Source organism: Pleurodeles waltl, chromosome 1_1, assembly GCF_031143425.1.
Source record: "Pleurodeles waltl isolate 20211129_DDA chromosome 1_1, aPleWal1.hap1.20221129, whole genome shotgun sequence".
NCBI classification, from domain to species: domain Eukaryota; kingdom Metazoa; phylum Chordata; class Amphibia; order Caudata; family Salamandridae; genus Pleurodeles; species Pleurodeles waltl.
Window position 1 is genome coordinate 818,823,799 of NC_090436.1, and position 21,589 is coordinate 818,845,387.

Consider the following 21,589-nt stretch of genomic DNA (forward strand, 5'->3'; position numbering starts at 1 on the left):
ACAAACAAGGGGATGTCATGAACCACAAAGACAAAAGTAAAAGGAATCTATGAAACTAAAGAAATCCATTAAGATTTCCTGGGTGATAAATTAAAAGTATTACCAATGTTGGCACTCCACTATCTGGCAAAATCCCTCAAACCAAGGGTGCAGTTACTTGTTATGAAACAACCTGTTACTCTTATATGGATTCCAAAGATGCAAGATAAAATTAATTTAACCGTATGAGAAAACGCAAGATTTGTTTTCTACGAAAATTATATTAGGATAAGTTACAACGTTTTTGCATACCCAATTTAAAATTAGGTGTGCAACAAATTCCATCTGTGGGAATACTTCTGAGTCACCAAATCAGGATCTGTGCATGGTATCTCTGTAAGACTGAATCTGCGTAGGACATTTAATAAGCTCTTACCACAAAATCACCTCTTGGCACCAGTCTTTATTGCTTCTCTGAGAGGGGTTAATATAAGCAGTTCTTGAGTTTTGTCTTGAATTTCACCATGCAGGTTTCCTTTTTATGGTAATTTGAAGGTTGTTCCTTCATCAAACTCTAAGATGCCCCAAACCAGACACCCTTAATTTTCCTCACTTGGCTACAGTGGTCGAGTGTTATTGGTAAAATATTACAGTGCATTACATTCAAAATCTAAATATCATATAAAGGCAATTTTCTTTCAACTTGGCCTCCGCTAGCAACAACTGCAGTATCAATGGGCTATTGCAAAATTATGCATTTTCTTTTAGATCCATTGCTATGTTAACACCCAGGTTTTGTGCTTTTTATTTGGAGAAATACCTTATCATTTGTGTTTTTCAAGTACAGAGCATTTCCGCAGTAAATGCGAGCATTTACCATGGAGGCAAATTATACCTCACAAAATTTAGTGGAATTGAGACAAATGACTCAATGCATCAAAGGCTGAAAGTGAAGTTTTCCATTGTATTTTCAAATGGAGTAGTCAGCGATGGAGTCTTCCAAATAATATAACAGGTGTTAATGTTCTTTTTTGGTAGAACGGTTTGACAAATATCTCTTGGATCTGTGAAAACGTATTGATGTTTTGTAACTACAATTGTGTACTAACACAGATTCAGTATTCTCTAGTTGTAGTGACTTTATTGAGATCAAAACCTTGGTCTTGGTTAAGCAGAATGGGAGATGTTCCGCCTGTAGGGTGGTTTTAACTAGCCTCACAATGAACTTCCTATCGTGTATGTATGACTGAAGATCAAAATTATGCTTCCTTGGTCTGATCATATGTGAATGCAAATAAATATTACATACACAAGGTGCTAATATAGATTCCTGAAGGACTCTGCAAACTAGAGGATACAGGGGATGTAAAATAGCCAGGTTGTATTATCTGCCCTCTAATTAATTTTAAGAAAAGAGATAAACAATCCTATAGCCTTGAAACCAACACCATGCCATTTTTCGAAAGATGTTTCGATCCACCACGTGGAAGGCTGCTTAAAGGCTTCAAAGAATAATCCTTGGTCAATGATTTCTGCCAAATCTGACCAAAGCTGTCTCTGAACAGTGTTTAGTCCCAGCACCCAACTGGTCGTTATCCAGGAGACTTAGTGTCTCAAATTCAGATTAGAGACGTTGAGCTTCAATTTGCTCAATAATCTTACTGCGAATGAGCTGCCCAGCTATGAGGCAAAAGTTTTTGGGTTTCCTTGTATCTAACCTAGTATTTTTAAGTAAAGGTCTTACGATGGCTTTTTTGAGTGTAACTGGTATTATTCCACCCAGCAGGGCATTACCAACAGAAGACACAAAAAGGGTGATACTGATTTAACAGCCAGCGAGGTACACATTCTGATGGCAAATCTGTTTTATCATGCATGATAGGAGATAGTATACTACTCCAATGGGTATTGGGAAAATCTCAGAGGGCTAATTTGGTGGTTCACTGGGTGGACTCCATGAAAAATAAGCTAGTTTAGTTGATATTACACAGTACTAATAAGATTCAGTTTGTTTGATACTACACAGCTTGTAAGTACAGGGGTGGGGAACATGGGTATTCATAAAGGAGAGAGATTGCATGGTCAATGGGAAGGAAAGCAAAACCAGTAAAAGTGTAACTTTATGGCCATTCATGGACCTTTTCAGTGTACTTTTCCACCTCAATAGCGCACATAAACATACTTCCAAAAAAAAGGTCAGAGTAAGTGCCACATAGGATGAAATGTCTTCCTTTTATACCCCTTTAAAATGTAAGAGTTAGTCCATATTCTAAGTGAAGAAAAAATGAGTGTGGTTAGCTTGCCATATAATGTTCCTTAGTGTTTGCCTGTGGAAGATGCAGAGCTTATGATATTTTTTTAAGTACGAGGAGGACGACTATCCCTTCCTTATTTAAAAATAGCACGTTTTCCCTAAAATTAATGAATTCCTATGCATGTTTCCATTGTGTAGGAAATCAAAGGATTAACTTACTTTAGTTATTGTTCAATTTTTACTTTATTACTTAGAAAGAAATAAAACGTGTCAGACTGGATTCACAGAGTCCAGCCTGCACTGCTATCCGCCCCCACTCATCCAGTTCTTGGCTTTAAACAGATATGCATACTGTGATTTCTGCATATCGCCCGTTTTACTGCACCACTTGAGTCTAGAAATCGGCAAAAGGATATATTAATACAATCAGCAGCACATGTGGCTTCTTTAAACAAGATTGGCAAAGCCAATAGGTCTCACCTACGGGTGAGCTTTTGGCTTTGACAATTGGGTGTTGGTGGTTAACAGGGGGCAGGTGGGGTTGGATAAAAGATAGGTAAAAAAAAAAGCAACATGAAGTGGCCCACTGGCTACTTTATATCCCTTTTTTTTTTTTTTTTTTTTTAACCTTCTGTCGGGAGGAGTGGTATTAAACTTGGACTGGGAGGGGGAGGAAGAACATACAGACGGGGCGGGAGGGAGAGAACAAACAGACGGGGCGGGAGGGAGAGAACAAGCAGACGGGGCGGGAGGGAGAGAACAAGCAGACGGGGCGGGAGGGAGAGAACAAGCAGACGGGGCGGGAGGGAGAGATCAAGCAGACGGGGCGGGAGGGAGAGATCAAGCAGACGGGGCGGGAGGGAGAGATCAAGCAGACGGGGCGGGAGGGAGAGATCAAGCAGACGGGGCGGGAGGGAGAGATCAAGCAGACGGGGCGGGAGGGAGAGATCAAGCAGACGGGGCGGGAGGGAGAGATCAAGCAGACGGGGCGGGAGGGAGAGATCAAGCAGACGGGGCGGGAGGGAGAGATCAAGCAGACGGGGCGGGAGGGAGAGATCAAGCAGACGGGGCGGGAGGGAGAGATCAAGCAGACGGGGCGGGAGGGAGAGAACAAGCAGACGGGGCGGGAGGGAGAGAACAAGCAGACGGGGCGGGAGGGAGAGAACAAGCAGGCGGGAGGGAGAGAACAAGCAGACGGGGAGGGAGAGAACAAGCAGACGGGGCGGGAGGGAGAGAACAAGCAGACGGGGCGGGAGGGAGAGAACAAGCAGACGGGGCGGGAGGGAGAGAACAAGCAGACGGGGCGGGTGGGACAGAATGCACAGAGAGGGGGCGGGCGGGTGGGACAGAATGCACAGAGAGGGGGCGGGCGGGTGGGACAGAATGCACAGAGAGGGGGCGGGCGGGTGGGACAGAATGCACAGAGAGGGGGCGGGCGGGTGGGACAGAATGCACAGAGAGGGGGCGGGCGGGTGGGACAGAATGCACAGAGAGGGGGCGGGCGGGTGGGACAGAATGCACAGAGAGGGGGCGGGCGGGTGGGACAGAATGCACAGAGAGGGGGCGGGCGGGTGGGACAGAATGCACAGAGAGGGGGCGGGCGGGTGGGACAGAATGCACAGAGAGGGGGCGGGCGGGTGGGACAGAATGCACAGAGAGGGGGCGGGCGGGTGGGACAGAATGCACAGAGAGGGGGCGGGCGGGTGGGACAGAATGCACAGAGAGGGGGCGGGCGGGTGGGACAGAATGCACAGAGAGGGGGCGGGCGGGTGGGACAGAATGCACAGAGAGGGGGCGGGCGGGTGGGACAGAATGCACAGAGAGGGGGCGGGCGGGTGGGACAGAATGCACAGAGAGGGGGCGGGCGGGTGGGACAGAATGCACAGAGAGGGGGCGGGCGGGAGGTACAGGATACACAGAGACCAGGCGGGCGGGAGGGACAGGATACACAGAGACCGGGCAGGCGGGCGGGAGGGACAGGATACACAGAGAGGGGGCGGGCGGGAGGGACAGGATACACAGAGAGGGGGCGGGCGGGAGGGACAGGATACACAGAGAGGGGGCGGGCGGGAGGGACAGGATACACAGAGAGGGGGCGGGCGGGAGGGACAGGATACACAGAGAGGGGGCGGGCGGGAGGGACAGGATACACAGAGAGGGGCGGGCGGGAGGGACAGGATACACAGAGGGGGGCGGGCGGGAGGGACAGGATACACAGAGAGGGGGCGGGCGGGAGGGACAGGATACACAGAGAGGGGGCGGGCGGGAGGGACAGGATACACAGAGAGGGGGCGGGCGGGAGGGACAGGATACACAGAGAGGGGGCGGGCGGGAGGGACAGGATACACAGAGAGGGGGCGGGCGGGAGGGACAGGATACACAGAGAGGGGGCGGGCGGGAGGGACAGGATACACAGAGAGGCGGCGGGCGGGAGGGACAGGATACACAGAGAGGGGGCGGGCGGGAGGGACAGGATACACAGAGACCGGGCAGGTGGGCGGGAGGGACAGGATACACAGAGACCGGGCAGGCGGGCGGGAGGGACAGGATACACAGAGACCGGGCAGGCGAGAGGGACAGGACACACAGACCAGGCGGGAGGGAAAGGATACACAGAGACCGGGCGGGAGGGACAGGATACACAGAGACCGGGCGGGAGGGACAGGATACACAGAGACCGGGCGGGAGGGACAGGATACACAGAGACCAAGCGGGCGAGAGGGACAGGATACACAGAGACCGGGTGGGCGGGAGGGACAGGATACACAGAGACCGGGCGGGCGGGAGGGACAGGATACACAGAGACCGGGCGGGTGGGAGGGACAGGATACACAGAGACCGGGCGGGTGGGAGGGACAGGATACACAGAGACCGGGCGGGTGGGAGGGACAGGATACACAGAGACCGGGCGGGCGGGTGGGACAGGATACACAGAGACCGGGCGGGCGGGTGGGACAGGATACACAGAGACCGGGCGGGCGGGTGGGACAGAATGCACAGAGACCGGGCGGGCGCGGGTGGGACAGGATACACAGACGGGGCGGGCGAGAATAAACAGAGACGGGGCGGGCGAGAATAAACAGAGACGGGGCGGGCGAGAAGAAACAGAGACGGGGCGGGCGAGAAGAAACAGAGACGGGGCGGGCGAGAAGAAACAGAGACGGGGCGGGCGAGAAGAAACAGAGACGGGGCGGGCGAGAAGAAACAGAGACGGGGCGGGCGAGAAGAAAGAGACGGGGCGGGCGAGAAGAAACAGAGACGGGGCGGGCGAGAAGAAACAGAGACGGGGCGGGCGGGTGGGCGAGAAGAAACAGAGACGGGGCGGGCGGGTGGGCGAGAAGAAACAGAGACGGGGCGGGCAGGTGGGCGAGAAGAAACAGAGACGGGGCGGGCGGGTGGGCGAGAAGAAACAGAGACGGGGCGGGCGGGTGGGCGAGAAGAAACAGACGGGGCGGGCGGGTGGGCGAGAAGAAAGAGACGGGGCGGGCGGGTGGGGGAGAAGAAACAGAGACGGGGCGGGCGTGTGGGGGAGAAGAAACAGAGACGGGGCGGGCGGGTGGGGGAGAAGAAACAGAGACGGGGCGGGCGTGTGGGGGAGAAGAAACAGAGACGGGGCGGGCGGGTGGGGGAGAAGAAACAGAGACGGGGCGGGCGGGTGGGGGAGAAGAAACAGAGACGGGGCGGGCGGGTGGGGGAGAAGAAACAGAGACGGGGCGGGCGGGTGGGGGAGAAGAAACAGAGACGGGGCGGGCGGGTGGGGGAGAAGAAACAGAGACGGGGCGGGCGGGTGGGGGAGAAGAAACAGAGACGGGGCGGGCGGGTGGGGGAGAAGAAACAGACGGGGCGGGCGGGTGGGGGAGAAGAAACAGAGACGGGGCGGGCGGGTGGGGGAGAAGAAACAGAGACGGGGCGGGCGGGTGGGGGAGAAGAAACAGAGACGGGGCGGGCGGGTGGGGGAGAAGAAACAGAGACGGGGCGGGCGGGTGGGGGAGAAGAAACAGAGACGGGGCGGGCGGGTGGGGGAGAAGAAACAGAGACGGGGCGGGCGGGTGGGGGAGAAGAAACAGAGACGGGGCGGGCGGGTGGGGGAGAAGAAACAGAGACGGGGCGGGCGGGTGGGGGAGAAGAAACAGAGACGGGGCGGGCGGGTGGGGGAGAAGAAACAGAGACGGGGCGGGCGGGTGGGGGAGAAGAAACAGATACGGGGCGGGCGGGTGGGGGAGAAGAAACAGAGACGGGGCGGGCGGGTGGGGGAGAAGAAACAGAGATGGGGCGGGTGGGGGAGAAGAAACAGAGACGGGCGGGCAGGCGGGGGAGAAGAAACAGAGACGGGGCGGGCAGGCGGGTGGGGGAGAAGAAACAGAGACGGGGCGGGCGGGTGGGGGAGAAGAAACAGAGACGGGGCGGGCGGGTGGGGGAGAAGAAACAGAGACGGGGCGGGCGGGTGGGGGAGAAGAAACAGAGACGGGGCGCGGGCGGGTGGGGGAGAAGAAACAGAGACAGGGCGGGCGGGTGGGGGAGAAGAAACAGAGACAGGGCGGGCGGGTGGGGGAGAAGAAACAGAGACAGGGCGGGCGGGTGGGGGAGAAGAAACAGAGACAGGGCGGGCGGGTGGGGGAGAAGAAACAGAGACAGGGCGGGCGGGTGGGGGAGAAGAAACAGAGACAGGGCGGGCGGGTGGGGGAGAAGAAACAGAGACAGGGCGGGCGGGTGGGGGAGAAGAAACAGACGGGGCGGGCGGGTGGGGGAGAAGAAACAGAGACGGGGCGGGCGGGTGGGGGAGAAGAAACAGAGACGGGGCGGGCGGGTGGGGGAGAAGAAACAGAGACGGGGCGGGCGGGTGGGGGAGAAGAAACAGAGACGGGGCGGGCGGGTGGGGGAGAAGAAACAGAGACGGGGCGGGCGGGTGGGGGAGAAGAAACAGAGACGGGGCGGGCGGGTGGGGGAGAAGAAACAGAGACTGGGCGGGTGGGGGAGAAGAAACAGACGGGGCGGGTGGGGGAGAAGAAACAGACGGGGCGGGTGGGTGGGGGAGAAGAAACAGACGGGGCGGGTGGGTGGGGGAGAAGAAACAGACGGGGCGGGTGGGTGGGGGAGAAGAAACAGGCGGTCGGGGGAGAAAAAAGAGGGACGGGCGGGGAGAAGGAAGACGGGGAGTAGAAAGAGGGGTGGGTGGAGGAGTAGAAAGAGGGGTGGGTGGAGGAGTAGAAAGAGGGGTGGGCGGGTGGAGGAGTAGAAAGAGGGGCGGGGGGGTTAGTAGAAAGAGGGGCGGGTGAGTAGAAAGAGGGTCGGGCGGGTGGGGGATTAGAAACGGGGGCGGGCGAGTAGAAAGGGGGGGGGGGGAAGTAGAAAGAGGGGCGGGCGAAATAGCCTACAAACAAAAAACTAGGAGCTTATTCCAAATCACTGGACCAAGAAACCTGAACGCAAGCGCCTCAAAAAGAAACCCACTTGACCTATAAGGGGAAAAAGAACAGTTAACGTTCAGAAAGCAGAGATCTACAGGAGTGTGGCACACAAGAGGTCCACAAGGAAGCAGGACCAGTCCCCATAGTAGGACTTGAGCATTAAACATAAGCACTAAAGAGAACTCTGCTCAATCTACAGACAACGAAAGCTCTGGTGGAAGTGGTACATAACGATTCTCACGTACTGAAGTTTAGAACTGCGTCACGGCATGAAAGAAGCTATTCTATTCCAATAATGGATCTGGAATGTACACAGGTACGCACTACATCTGCAGGCTGACCTCTAAGGAGACAAGGAAGAGCCTCTCAGCCAGCACTGCATGGAGATAAACAATCTGCCCGGTGAATCAATCTAAGCCTGCGGTGAGGGTTCTGATCTCAAATGACTCCAAGGCCCGTGACTTTCGGCTTAGAAATTGGACGTTTTCTAAACTCGCACAGTTTGAAAATATAATTAGCCTCAAAAGTAAGGGGACGGGGTAAGGCCGCTTGTTTATCTATGGAAGATACCAGGCATTGGCAAACTTTTTACAGGTAAGTAACACTTTCTTCTCCAGTAGTGGATGTTTCATAAATTCACATGCTCGAATACAGATATTTAGTGGATGGTGAGAATGAGTCTTAATCAAAGTTTTTCAGCAGAGCTTGTCCCACTTTAGCTTCATCGTTCAAGAGTATAACCAAACAATAGCGTGTGGAGAAGAAGTGTGTGTTATTTCACGTTGCTACCATGGACGTATCTTTGAAAGAGACTTCTGTAAACAGGGCTGTTGTGGCTGCCAAACCCTTGGTGGAGCGAGAACTCTTGCAGCTTGGAGGAAAATTGTCTTCCTCTCTGAAAATATGCAAATGACTACACGTGTTAGCAATTTCCAAAAGCTCCAGCGTATTAATCTGATTGGAGGACTGCTTTAGTGCCATCCAGGATGAATTTAAAACACCGAAATAATGATGACAGTGTTGACAAACTATGTTAAGTTTTAAAGATAGCTATTTTTAAAGAACCATCGACATGGATCATGCATTGAAAATGGGTAAATTTCTCTCACTCTCCATGGTGGCATGATCACCGAAGATCGTTTTGCAGAGTAGATGCTGATAAGTTAACTTGTGCATTGGCTCTAAACGATAATTCATTAAAGCAGCCAAAACGGTGTTTAGTTCCAACATTGGTGTGGTGTTTGCACCGGTGGAAATCAGGGCCGGCTTTAGGGCAGTGCGACTGGTGCGGCCGCACTGGGCGCTGAGCTGGGAAGAGGGTGCTGTGTTTAGCAATAACTACGATTTACAAACACCTGCTGTGTCCACCTTTCAGGCAGCCATAAAAATGTGAAGACAACTCTCGTGCTTAATGTTCGTACTAGAAAGAGATATTGGTATTTTGCAAAGTGGCAATTTAGTAGTAGTGCAGGCGGTTAATATGCCTACTCCAAAGAAGTGTACCGTGCAGATCACAGATCTTTATCTTTATGTGGAACGCTGAGAGGATTACTGCTTCTGTCACAGAGATTATTTTGTTACCTTAGTTCATAAAATACAACCCTAAAATAGAACAGTGACTGTTACAAACTGTCATCAAAGGGCAACATGAAAACGGCATAAAATAGGTTAGAATAATCACGAAAGCGACCTCTCCCAGTCCAAACTAAATAGGAAGGGTTACAACTAGATCCAAAGACAGGGAACGTATACACGGAGGGGTCCTCTATGCCAGCTCCGATGCTAGATTTAAACTTACACAATACAACTTTAGTCACCAAATCTACCTTTCCCTCACCACCTTCCATGCAATATACCCCCCGCACATTCTTATACGTGTCCCCCATGCCAAAGCCCGATGGCAGACTTCATACACACGCCATGGAGCAGTTTGGCCCTCTCTTCATACTGGTGACAAATACTAGACACTCTTAAGAGAGAGCTTCTGGGTGGGCTATACCAGCAGAAACTTGTCAATTACTACTAGGTCTCATCCCTTCCCCCTCTGGTAAGAAACTTAGTAGAACGTTTGTTCCACTGGGCCTTACACTGGCAAAACCCTACAAAGCCATAAAACAAAGATACCTTTAAAGAGAAAGGCCTCCCTAAATCAATCTGCTGGGGCGAACACATGAATGCCATCTGTTTGCTTCTTTCATCTGCACCATTGGCCTACCCATATCCACAATCTCAGAGTAGGGAGCCAACACCGTCTGAGGTCTTATACGCAATGCTGAGGGATTCAACACATGTACACTGCCTCAAGCATGTGACTGGCAGAATGTTGCAAAGGGTTGGCGGTTCCATATTTGAACAGGCAAAGATTAAAGGACTGAATCGACAGTAAGATTGTTCTCATCTTAGTAACCGAAGATAGTTTTGTTTTAAAAAATAGAAGTGTTACAATAGTACCGTTGACGTTCATTACAATGGGGCTAATGAAAAAGTTACTTACCTTTGGTAGCGCATGATCTGGTAGAGACATATTCTAGTTGCAGGTTCCTTATCTTAGAATTTCCCCCAGGCGCCAGTCCGGAGATTTTTCTCTGGCAGTACCCCTGCGCACTGTTAGGTGGCATCAGTTGGCTCTGCATCAGTCATTGTCACTGCGCGTAGCAGATAGGTCGTTGCAGGACCTATATAGGCATCACCCCAGTGTGCAGACCTCAGTTTCTTTTTACCACTTTCCACGCTAGAAACACAGAGCCATGAAGAACACTGATCCCTGGTGTGTCAAAACGAGGGCCCTGAAAAGGCCGTCCCTGTCCTCCTAGAAATCAGTTTGCACGTGGGGAGGATGGGTGGGTCGGTAAGGAATCTGCAACTAGAACAGGTCTCTACCAGATAATGCGTTACTGAACACAAGTAACTACCCACACAATACCATCCCCGGAGGTAGGTCTGCCAGCCAAGATCATACTAGAATTCCTGCTGGACCGAAAGGGGAAAGTGCCCATCCCTTTGGACTGGACTGTCCAGGCAGTTGTGTTTGGTGAACGTGTGCAGTGATGCCCACATTGCTGCCTGACACCTGTCCAGGGCTGGAACTCCGCTAACGCAGTGGTTGCAGCGGTTGTTCTGTTAGGGGGAGCACCAAACCCTTCGGGGATGCTTCTTAGCAAAGCGTAGCACATTTTAATGCAGAGAACGACCCATCTGGAGATGGTCCTCTTCTGCCTTGCCCAACTTTTCTTCGCACCTACAAAACCCACAGAGAGTTGATCATTGTAAGGAAATGCCTCCTTGGCATGGTGACCCCCTGACTTTTTGCCATTTGCTGATGCCAAGTTATGACTGAAAGTGTGCTGGGACCCTGCTAACCAGACTCCAGCACCAGTGTTCTTTCCCTAAACTGTACCTTTGCTTCCACAACTGGCACAGCCCTGGCACTCAGATAAGCCCCTTGTAAATGGTACCCCTGGTACCAAGGGCCCTGATGCCAGGGAAGGTCTCTAAGGGCTGCAGCATGTCTTATGCAACCCTGGGGACCCCTCACTCAGCACATGCACACTGCCTCACAGCTTGTGTGTGCTGGTGGAGAGAAAATTACTAAGTCGACATGGCACTCCCCTCAGAGTGCCATGCCAACCTCACACTGCCTGTGGCATAGGTAAGTCACCCCTCTAGCAGGCCTTACAGCCCTAAGGCAGGGTGCACTATACCATAGGTGAGGGCATAAGTGCATGAGCACTATGCCCCTACAGTGTCTAAGCAAAACCTTAGACATTGTAAGTGCAGGGTAGCCATAAGAGTATATGATCTGGGAATTTGTCAAACACGAACTCACAGTTCCAAAATGCCTACACTGAAATCTGTGAAGTTTGGTATCAAACATCTCAGCACAATAAATGCACACTGATGCCAGTGTGGAATTTATTGTAAAATGCACCCAGAGAGCATCTTAGAGATGACCCCTGAATACCAATCTGACTTCTAGTGTTAGGCTGACCAGTTTCTGTCAGCCTGCCACAACCAGATGAGTTGCTGGCCACATGGGGAGAGTGCCTTTGTCACTCTGTGGCCAGGAACAAAGCCTGTACTGGGTGGAGGTGCTTCTCACCGTAACACCTGGCGGTGAGCGTCAAAGGCTCACCCCTTGTGTTACAGCGCCACAGGGCATGCCAGCTAGTGGAGATGCCCGCCCCTCCGGCCACTGCCTCCACTTTTGGCAGCAAGGCTGGAGGAGATAATGAGAAAAACAAGGAGGAGTCACCCACCAGTCAGGACAGCCCATAAGGTGCCCTGAGCTGAGGTGACCCCTGCCTTTAGAAATCCTCCATCTTAAGTTTGGAGGATTCCCCCAATAGGATTAGGGATGTGCCCTCCTCCCCTCAGGAAGGAGGCACAAAGAGGGCGTAGCCACCGTCCAGGACTGTAGCAATTGGCTACTGCCCCCCAGACCTAAACACACCCCTAAATTTAGTATTTAAGGGAATCCAAGAACCCAGGAAATAAGATTCCTGCAAACTGAAACAAGAAGAAGGACTGCTGACCTGAAAGCCCTGCAGAGACGACGTACGACGACAACTGCTTTGTCCCCAGCCCTACTGGCCTGTTTCCTGACTCAAATACCTGCAACAGCGACGCATCCAACAGGGACCAGCTTCAGACTGCCCTGAACCTAAGGAGCAAGAAACTCCTGTGAGCAGCGGCTCTGTTCAACAAACAGCAACAATATTGCAACTTTTCTGCAACTTCTAAGGACTTCACTCTTCCCGCTGGAAGCGTGAGACTTCACCCTCTGCACCCGATGCCCCCGGCTCGAGATCTAGAGAACCAACACAACAGGGAGGACTCCCAGGCAACTGTGACCTCGTGAGTAGCCCGAGACGAACCCCCCTGAACCCCCACAGCGATGCATGCAGAGAGAATCCAGAGGCTCCCTCTGACAGCGACTGCCTGTAACAAAGGACGCAATGCTTGGACCAAGCACCGCACCTGCAGCCCCCAGGACCAGAAGGAACCAAACCTCAGTGCAGGAGTGACCCTCAGACGACCCTCTGCCTACTCAGTTGGTGGCTGGCCGAGAATCCCCCCTGTGCCCTGCCTGCACCGCTAGAGTGACCCCCGGGTCCCTTCACTGAACCCAATACAAAACCAGACGCTTGCTTTGCACACTGCACCCGGCCGCCCCTGTGCCGCTGAGGGTGTGTTTTGTGTACCTACTTGTGTCCCCCCAACTGCCACCGCTCAGTCTCCACACAAGAAGGCGGAGACTGGACAGCCTGAACTGTCCACTGCTGTTGTAACAGAAGATCCTCCAGAAGGGGCAGTCTGATCGGAGGATTGAAGTACATGCTCAACAGCTTGGGATACAAGACTCTTCGTGCCCAGTCCGAAACCACAAGGATTACTTGGGCCCAGTAGTTCTAGATCTTCTTGAGATCCCTGGGCAGAAGTGGTATGGGCGGAAAGGCATACAGGAGGCCTGAGTTCCACTGGAGATAAAAAAAAGCGTTGCAGAGCGAGTGCCGCCTTGAAAAATCCAACAGGCAAAACAGCTGATATTGTGTGCTCTCTGCAGAGGCGAACAGATCCAACCAAGGCTCTCCCCACAGCTGAAAAAGATCTTTTGCCACCTCTGAATGGAGACGTCATTCGTGATCGACCAGGCAATAGCAGCTGAGTTCGTCCGCTCTGGTGTTCAGAGAGCCGCAAGTGGTTGAACCACCAGGGAAAAGCCCTCATGTTCCAGCCATGTTCAGAGGCGTGGAGCGTCTTTACAAAGGATCCACAACCCCCCCACCCTGCTTGTTGCAGTACCACATGGCAGTGGTGTTGTCCGTGAACACCTGCTCCAATTTCCCTTTGAGAGAGGGAAGGAGTGCTTTCAATGCACGCCAGATTGCCCTGAGCTCCAGAAGATTGATGTGGAGCCCCGACTCTGCCAGAGACTAGACGCCTCTGATCTCCAACTCTCCCATGTGGCTTCCCCATCCCATGAGTAATGCATCTGTCTTTACTGTCACATCTGGTAAAGAATGGGAGAAGGATCTGCCTCTGACCCAATCGCGGTTCAAGAGCCACCACTACAGATCTCGTGCAGTTCTGTCCATGATATGGACCATGTTTGGAGATTCCCCTGATGCTGTGCCCACTGGAGCTTCAGGCCCCACTGCAGAGCCCGCATATGCCATCTGGCATGTGTCACCAGCAGGATGCATGAGGCGATGAGGCCCAGCATCCTCTGAGTCAATGTCACCGAAATCCAGGGTAGTGGCTGAAACTTCGGTATCTTAGCCTGAATATCCTGGACTGGCTGCCCGGGAGGATAGGCCTGAAACTACACTGTGACCAGAAGAGCTCCGATGAAAGGGAGCATCTGAGAGGGAGTCAGGTGTGACTTCGGCACACTTATAGTGAACCCCCAACGAATGCAGGAAGACCGCCATAGTCTGGAGGTAAGAGACCACAGCCTGGGACAAGGTCACCTACAACAGCCAGTTGCTGAGGTAAGGGAAGTCTGAAACCCCTGACCTGCACAGATGAGCTACAACCACCGCCATCACTTTAGTAAACACTCGAGGGGCACTGGTAAGGCCAAAGGGAAGCATGGTAAACTGAAAATGCTTGTGACCTACTGTGAACCGCTAGTAATGTCGGAGGGCAGGCAGGACAGGAATATGGAAATATGCGTCCTTCAAGTCCAACACTACCATCCAGTCTCCTGGGTCGATGACAGATAGGACCTGAGCCAAAGTGAGCATTTTCAACTTCTCCGTCCTGAGGAAGAGATTGAGGGACCTGAGATCTAGGATAGTGTGGAGGCCACTGTCCTTTTTTGGGCACCAGAAAGTAGCAGGAATAACAACCACAACCTACTTTTGGCACAGGGTCCCTCTCTATGGCTCCCTTGGCCAAGAGACTCGCAACGTCCTTGCAGAGAAGTGCCAAGTGATGCCCTACCATCCGATCATAGGATGGCGTCATGGCTGGAGGGGTAGCCTCGAAGGGGAGTAGCCCCTTTGGACTATTTGCAAAACCCACCTGTCTGACGTGATCAACTGCCAGTGGGGCAGGTCATGGTGAATCCTGCCTCTGACCAGCCCCTGATGGGGAAGCATCAGACTAGGAAGGTTTGGAGGCTGTAGCAGGAGGGGGCGGCAGCCTGCTGGCCCCCTGATCCACGAGGACGTTGGCTCCTACGTCCCCGGCCTTTCAGAGGGAAAGGGATGTGGTTGGGCGCCCCTTCCATAGTCACAAAAAGGCTAAAAAGCAGGCTGAGGAGGGCGAGGGGCAGCTGCGGGGCCCAAGGACCAGGCTGTACCCTGGGACTCAAAGCGCTTGAGCACGCAGTCTGCTTTGTCTCCGAAGAGACGGGTGCTGTCAAAGGGCATGTCCATAAGTGTGCCTTGGAGATCCACCTGAAAATCAGACATCCTCAACCAAGCGTGGTGCCTCAGGGCCACAGTCAATGCAACCGATCTACCTAGCGAGTCAGTTGTATCCAGTCCGCATCTTATCATGAACGTTGCTTCCTCTTCAATTAGCAACAGCTTAGGAGAAAATGGCCTGGGTCTCCTCCGGTACCTTTGGCAGCACATGCCCAACAGTGTCTCAAAGTATAGGTCAAAGCTGATCCAACCTCTTGGATTCCCTATCCGGGGTGCGGAAGGGAATGCACCTGGGGATGTGGAGGCTTGGATAACCATGCTCTCAAGGGTCAGGTGTTGCATCTGGAACACTGGGTCATCTGCAGCTGGTCTAAGGAGGCGGGCAATTGTCCTGTTGATAGGGCCCCTGTGCTGGGTTCGGACCAAGTCCCTAGCAGGACATAGTGAGAGCTTTCTTAAAGGGCAAAAGAGGTTCAGAAAAGGAAGTCCCGGGCTGGAGCACCTCAGTCAGGATGTTAGTGCTGACTGCCACCAAAGGCAACTTGGGGACCAGGACCTCGGTCGCTCTTCTCTCCACCATGGAGTAGGACGCTCCCTCCTCCGTAGCCACTGTAGAGGGTGAAATCATGCCAGCATTGGGGAGGAAGTGTCTAGACCATTGGCTTCACCCAGTTCCGTACACCAGTCCATAGGGTCTTCAAGCTGGTATTCTAAAGGGTCCAATGATCCCCCTCCTAATCCTTACCATACCGCAAACCATAAGAATAAGGGTAGAGATCTGACCTAGGGAGCAAGGTCCCTGCTGAAGTCGGCATCTGCGTCACGTGATGTCAGTCTGGCTCCATGTCGAAGTCACGTATGAGGATAGGGTTTACGCCGACTGTGGGCTCAGGAGGCGTCAGGAGCAATGACTTCAGAACAGTCGTTGGGGAAGGTCGAGATGGCATGACCAATGCTGGATCCCTGGGTGCCCCCTGTAGCCGAGGCCAAAGCCGCCAACACGGAACCTGAGGGGGGCTTCTGCTGACTCCGCAGGGCCCAAAGACGTTCCAGGTGAGTCGGTGTGCCCAAATATGAGGTACATGGCCTTACAGAATTCACAGAGTTGGGCAGGGGTGGCCCTAGAAACTCTGGAAGGCACAGAGCCGACCCAGAAGCAGGCTCCAAGGATGGAGGCCTAGAGCGACGACGTTCCTTTTCCCGCATCGAATCAGCCGACAGGGTGAAGTCGAAGAACGCTTGCTCTTCTTCGACTTATTCTTATGCTTACCCAATCGTACTGAGGACTTGGAGTGGGATGATGAAGAGTGGGGCTCCGTGACTGTTCTTTTGACCTTCCTCTCGACAGAGACCGGGAGCAACACAGAGCCGAGTGCCGGGCCGCAAGCAGCTGTAGGGACCGCTCCCTCAAAGCTTCTGGATTCATGGCCTGGCACACAGAGCACGACTGAGTGGTGGACGTGCTCCAAACACAACAAACACACGAGGTGCAGATCCGTCATGGATATCATCTGATGACAGGAGTCGCAGGGCTTGAACCCGGTCTTCAGTGACAACTTTTCACTGCACTAGGAGTGTCACAAAAGCTTCTACAAAGTCGGAAAGTGCAGTTAAAAAGTGACTCTAGGGGTAGCTCTTCATCCGATGTGCACCTGGATGGTGTGGAAAGAAAAGTACTGATGTCAGCGCGCCGGGTTGGCGCCTATCTAGGACCTGCGACGTCATATCCAGAGTGCCGACGACAGATGTGGAGCCAACTGACGCTGCCTAATGATGCACAGGGGTACTACTGCTCGGGAAAAATCTCCAGATCCAGACTGATGCCTGGGGAAAATTTTATGGTAGAGGCCTTTAAACTTTTTAAGAGATTAATGATGGCCCATTACAGAGTGGCTTACTGCCGCTTATTCTTTCCCTGCTTAAAACAAAGTTTCTTTTGGCCAGAGCCTGCCCCCCTCCCTCCTGGAATCACTTGAGGCCCCCCTAGGGGGGGCTGCCTACAGTTTGAAGACACTTGTTCTGAGGTAAGGAATATGCAACTAGAAGTCTATATCAGATACACTACACTGCATAACAGTCAGACAATTGAGCTAATACCATGCACAGCACAATATTATTCCTACTGTACAGGATATTAGCCCCATTGTAGTAACAGCTATCGGGTGTAGCACACTTATATGCACCTCCATAGGGTTCTGGATATTGGAGAGATATTTCTAAAGGTGAGAGAGCCCGACTGAATAGGCAGTGCTGCTGTCAATGGCAAGTTCGCAAACGATGCAAAAGTTATCTGACAAGAGATCTGTTATCCGTAATGGAATAATGTCATTTAATGAGACAGCTTACTGGTGCTGATGGTGTGCATCAGACTCAGTTGCTGAATGTCCTATGAGCATGTCAGCTGTAAACATGTATTTCTTTGTTGATGGTGGATTCTGTGCAGCTGGCTCATACCTTGATGATGTTGGGAACTGTGCTGATGAATGGCCCTTCGACAGTGGGCTCTGAATCATCAGATAGATCCCTCAACAACCAGGGATTCCTTGTCATGGAATTATCCTTCATCAATTTCAGTGGTTTGTGAGCCGTCAGCGAGGAATTTGCTGATGTAAGGCATTCTTTTTAATAAGTGTCTTCTGCATCACTGACGATTTCACCAACAGCAAAGCTGTTGTATGTACAAATTCAGACAGGTGTCAACGTATTGCCCTGCAACCAATATAATGTCACTGACTGTCCTACACTTCTTGGTCATTGATGATCACAAAATGTAAACATCCTGGGTTTTTTGACTGGGACTTCAACTGCGACAAGGGAGGCAGATATTTTATCATTTTTATATTGTGCTCTGTCAGACCTGCATGGTCGTCTGGATGCCATGACTTAATCTTACTCTTTAGTCCAGAAGAGGAAGGCTGTCCAGGAGACTAACCTTTACTGGCAGGCTTGGAGGGTAGCTTTGCAGAGGATGTTGAAGCCTCTTTATAATTGGTTCAAGGTCCAATTTTGTCTTCCTCTAAGGAACTGAGCTGGACGGAGCTGAGATGCTCTCTCCTAACACAGTGAGTGCCAATTGTCTATCACAATCTCACGCTCATAGGAAATATGATCACGTCTTTGGGTTGTGATCAGAATTAAGGCAACCTATACAAAACGTGTGCCCATTTTTCTTTATATATTTGTCTTTTAACACAAGCCACGGGGTGGGCAAGGAGGGGCCATGTCTTGCGAGTTCCAGGTACTAAACAACTTAGCAATCATTTACTCGACAAGATCTTCCCAGAAAGAACATTACCCAGTGCAACTATGATATACCACCAGTGTAACACACTCTCAGTCAAGATTTGGGCATTAAAGGGGATGAAGAGTGGGACATCAAAGGGCTGACAATAATTTCACTGCACTTTGTAGTGTAGCCAGTTTAAATATAGCTTCATGCACGTTTGTTTAACATACTAGGCCGCTGTGCACTTTGCCCTAGATATATTTTATTCAGCTTCGCACTGTTATTTTACAATAACCAGTTTTACGGTCTTGTTTTAATTTCTTCTATCACACTGTTTAGCTTTGTTTAGCACTGTGTTCTCAAATAATGCATTCTTGATCGCCCTGTGCTTCAGTCAAGGCTACAGTCTGGCACACTGCCGGTAAACGTGGTAAAGTTTAGTCTCCAGGATTCGTAGAAAATACACGTCCTTACGTAGGGACATTTTCTTAGAACATCTGTGTGTTAGATATAAAAACACTTCCTAGTCCTAGTATACGTCAAGAGGGAGATTCCAGCCAGAGGCCTACAACTAGATGCTGAATGCCCCGTTGCAGATGCTAATGCACATTACAGGCCTTTGCTCAGAGATGAGGGTCGAGGTCCTCCCAGGGGAACCTGAAAGGCAGGCTTAGAGCTTAACATGCTGTGCTCGAAATAATCTAGCGGCACTATGATAGCCTTATTCTTGTGCTTCACTCTCATTGTTACTATTTTTACCTTACTGTATTGTATAGTTCTGGTTATTGCAGCTTACGCTTTGCTATCTAAAATGCAGTCGTTTTATTAAACCAATCTTTAAAACTCAAACTGCCTTTGTCATTTATATATGAGACCGTACTGTGTATGAGAGAACCGGTTGTGACCCGAGTGACCACGACTTCCCTGAGAAGTACTAAGATGTCATACGCTCGGTTGCCCAATTGTCTCTTCCACTTGGAAGAGATGAGGCACTGCTAGTTAGCCAGAGCAAAACCCGGATTCAGAGTGACAAGTGTCATTCACCGTGGGTTAGACTCAGTCCCCCACATTGTGGACGATCTTGTTGCTCAAAATCCAGTAGTCTCATTATGATAATGAGAACCTACGCGACAACTTGACAATCTCACAAAACTGAAAACAGGGGCTAGATGCCAAAAATGTAATGGTTTATGCTGTTTCCTTGAAGAGTGGAGATGGTTCGGACAGCAAACTGGTATGATGGTCTCAAATTCTTAACATCCCTCCATGTGTTGAAAATCATTTTTTGGAGCCCAAGCAAAAAGAAAGCCATGGATTGTAGATATATTTAACAAATATACAAGTATAAGTTCTAAACGTAATCCCCTGAAGGTATAAAGTTCATAGCTTACAATGTTTGCAAATATAAACATTTGTTAAAAAAAAAAAAAAAAAACATTAACAAAGAAGAAGTTGTTCTATATGGCATTTAGCCACTATGGTGGCTTTCCAAAGTGGAGGGTAATAAAATTGCATTTCTATGTTTACAAATCTGAACAGCTTACATCGTAAAAGGAAAGGATGGTCTGGCATACGATGTTTCATTATCATGAACACTCACATTGTCTGACAGAGCAGCATTACATCCTTGCTGAGCCAGCAGAAGCTTTACAATCTCCACATGCCCATGTTCACTGGCACACATCAATGCAGTGGAACCTTCATCATCTTGGATATTAACATCTGCGCCACATGCCAACAGGGCCTTTACCATATCAATCCTGCCATGGCTCACCGCAAGCATGAGAGCAGTCTGTCCAGCCTGCCAAGAAAAAGTCAAGATGTCAGGAATACATGCAATAAAAATATATATGTCAATCATGAAAATATATTTAAATGAAAATATAAGTAAAAAACTAATTAACCTATTTATTGAAATCATGGTTGATTCCCTAACAGGAACCAAATGAGGACTCTTTTCTCAATAGAGAAGATCAAAAAACACAATTAAATGTAAACTAAATAGTCAGAACTCAATCAACAAAAAGCATTGGCAAACCAAAGAGAGCTATTGGCATTGCCAATGTGTTTGAGCCATGTTGTACACCAGCATGGCTAAAAGTTAGAGAAGTGGAGGAGATTGGTGTACCTTGTTGTGGAGTAGAGTGGAGTGCAGCGGCAAAGAGTAGAGTGGCATGGCATAGAATGGAGTAGAGTGTCAGAGTGAAATGGCATAAAGTGGAGTAGCAAAGAGTGTAGTGTAGTAGTGTGCGCTTGAATGGAATACAGTGCTGCAGAGTCGAGTGGCATACATACAACAGATTTCCACAGAATATCCTCAAGCGGAGTGTTGTAGAGTGGAGTAGACTTGCGTAGAGTGGAATGGCGTAAAGTGAAGTGGCACAGAGTTGTGTAGAGTCTTGGAGTGTAGGGGCGTAGAGTGGAGCAGTGTCAAGAGTGGACTAGGACAGAGTGGTATAAAGTGAAGTAGGTTGTCATGGAATGCTATTGTGTAGAGTGGAATGGCAGAATGGTGTCGAGTGTAAGGCACACACAGAGCGGTATAAGGTGTTGCAAAGTAGAGTTCCATAGTGGGGAGTGGCATAGGGTGGAAGAGTAGAGTGGCGTAGAGTGGAATGGCAAAGAGTGGCATACAGTATTTCAGAGTGTAGGCGAGTTTAGTTTAGTATTGTCAGAGTGGAATGGCGTAGAGTGGCGTAAAGTGGAGCAGTGATGCCAAGTGGCATAAAGTAGAGTGGAGTGGCACAGAGTGGTGTAGACGAAGGGACGTGAAGTAGCATAGTGTTGTAGAGTATGGAGTGGAGTTTCATAGAATGGAGTAGTGCTGTGGAGTGGCGAACAGTGTCATGGAGTAGAGTAATGTAGAGTGTTGTAGAACAGAGTAGAATGGAGTGTCATAGGATAGAGTGCTGAAACCTGCAGTGGGAGAGGAGTAGGGCGTCAGAGTAGAGTGTCATAGATTAGAGTGGCGTAAAGTAGAGCAGAGTGGCATAGAGTAGATTTGTCTGTGAGTGTTGTAGAGTGAAGCGGCTTGAAGTGGCGAAGAGTAGAGTGTTGTAGATTGAAGTGGCATACAGTGGAGTGGTGAAGAGTAGAGATGCATAGCGTGGTGCAATGTAGAGTGGAGCAGAGTTGAGTGTCAGAGTGGAGGACAGTGTCATGGAATGGTGTAGAGTAGAATGAAGTGTCCTGGTGTAGAGTGCCGTGGAGAGGTGTACAGTGGAGTGGTGTAGATTGGAGTAATGTGGCATGGAGTAGAGGGTCGTAGAGTGGGGGGGCATAAAGTGGAGTGGCGTAAAGTGATGTAGAGTGGAGTGATGTAAAGTGGAGGGCCATATAGTGGTGTGGA

General features: G+C 50.9%; 1 protein-coding gene across 8 annotated transcripts in view; it reads right to left on the reverse strand.

Annotated features, from left to right (window-relative positions):
* The window catches only part of KANK1 (KN motif and ankyrin repeat domains 1), a 561,634-nt gene that overhangs the window by 10,387 nt on the left and 529,658 nt on the right, over positions 1 to 21,589 (reverse strand). For all 8 annotated transcript variants that reach the window (XM_069228585.1, XM_069228594.1, XM_069228570.1 and 5 more), the window contains one exon: positions 19,841 to 20,041. In XM_069228585.1, coding sequence (XP_069084686.1) covers positions 19,841 to 20,041 — 201 coding nt within the window. The remainder of the gene's footprint in view (positions 1 to 19,840; positions 20,042 to 21,589) is intronic.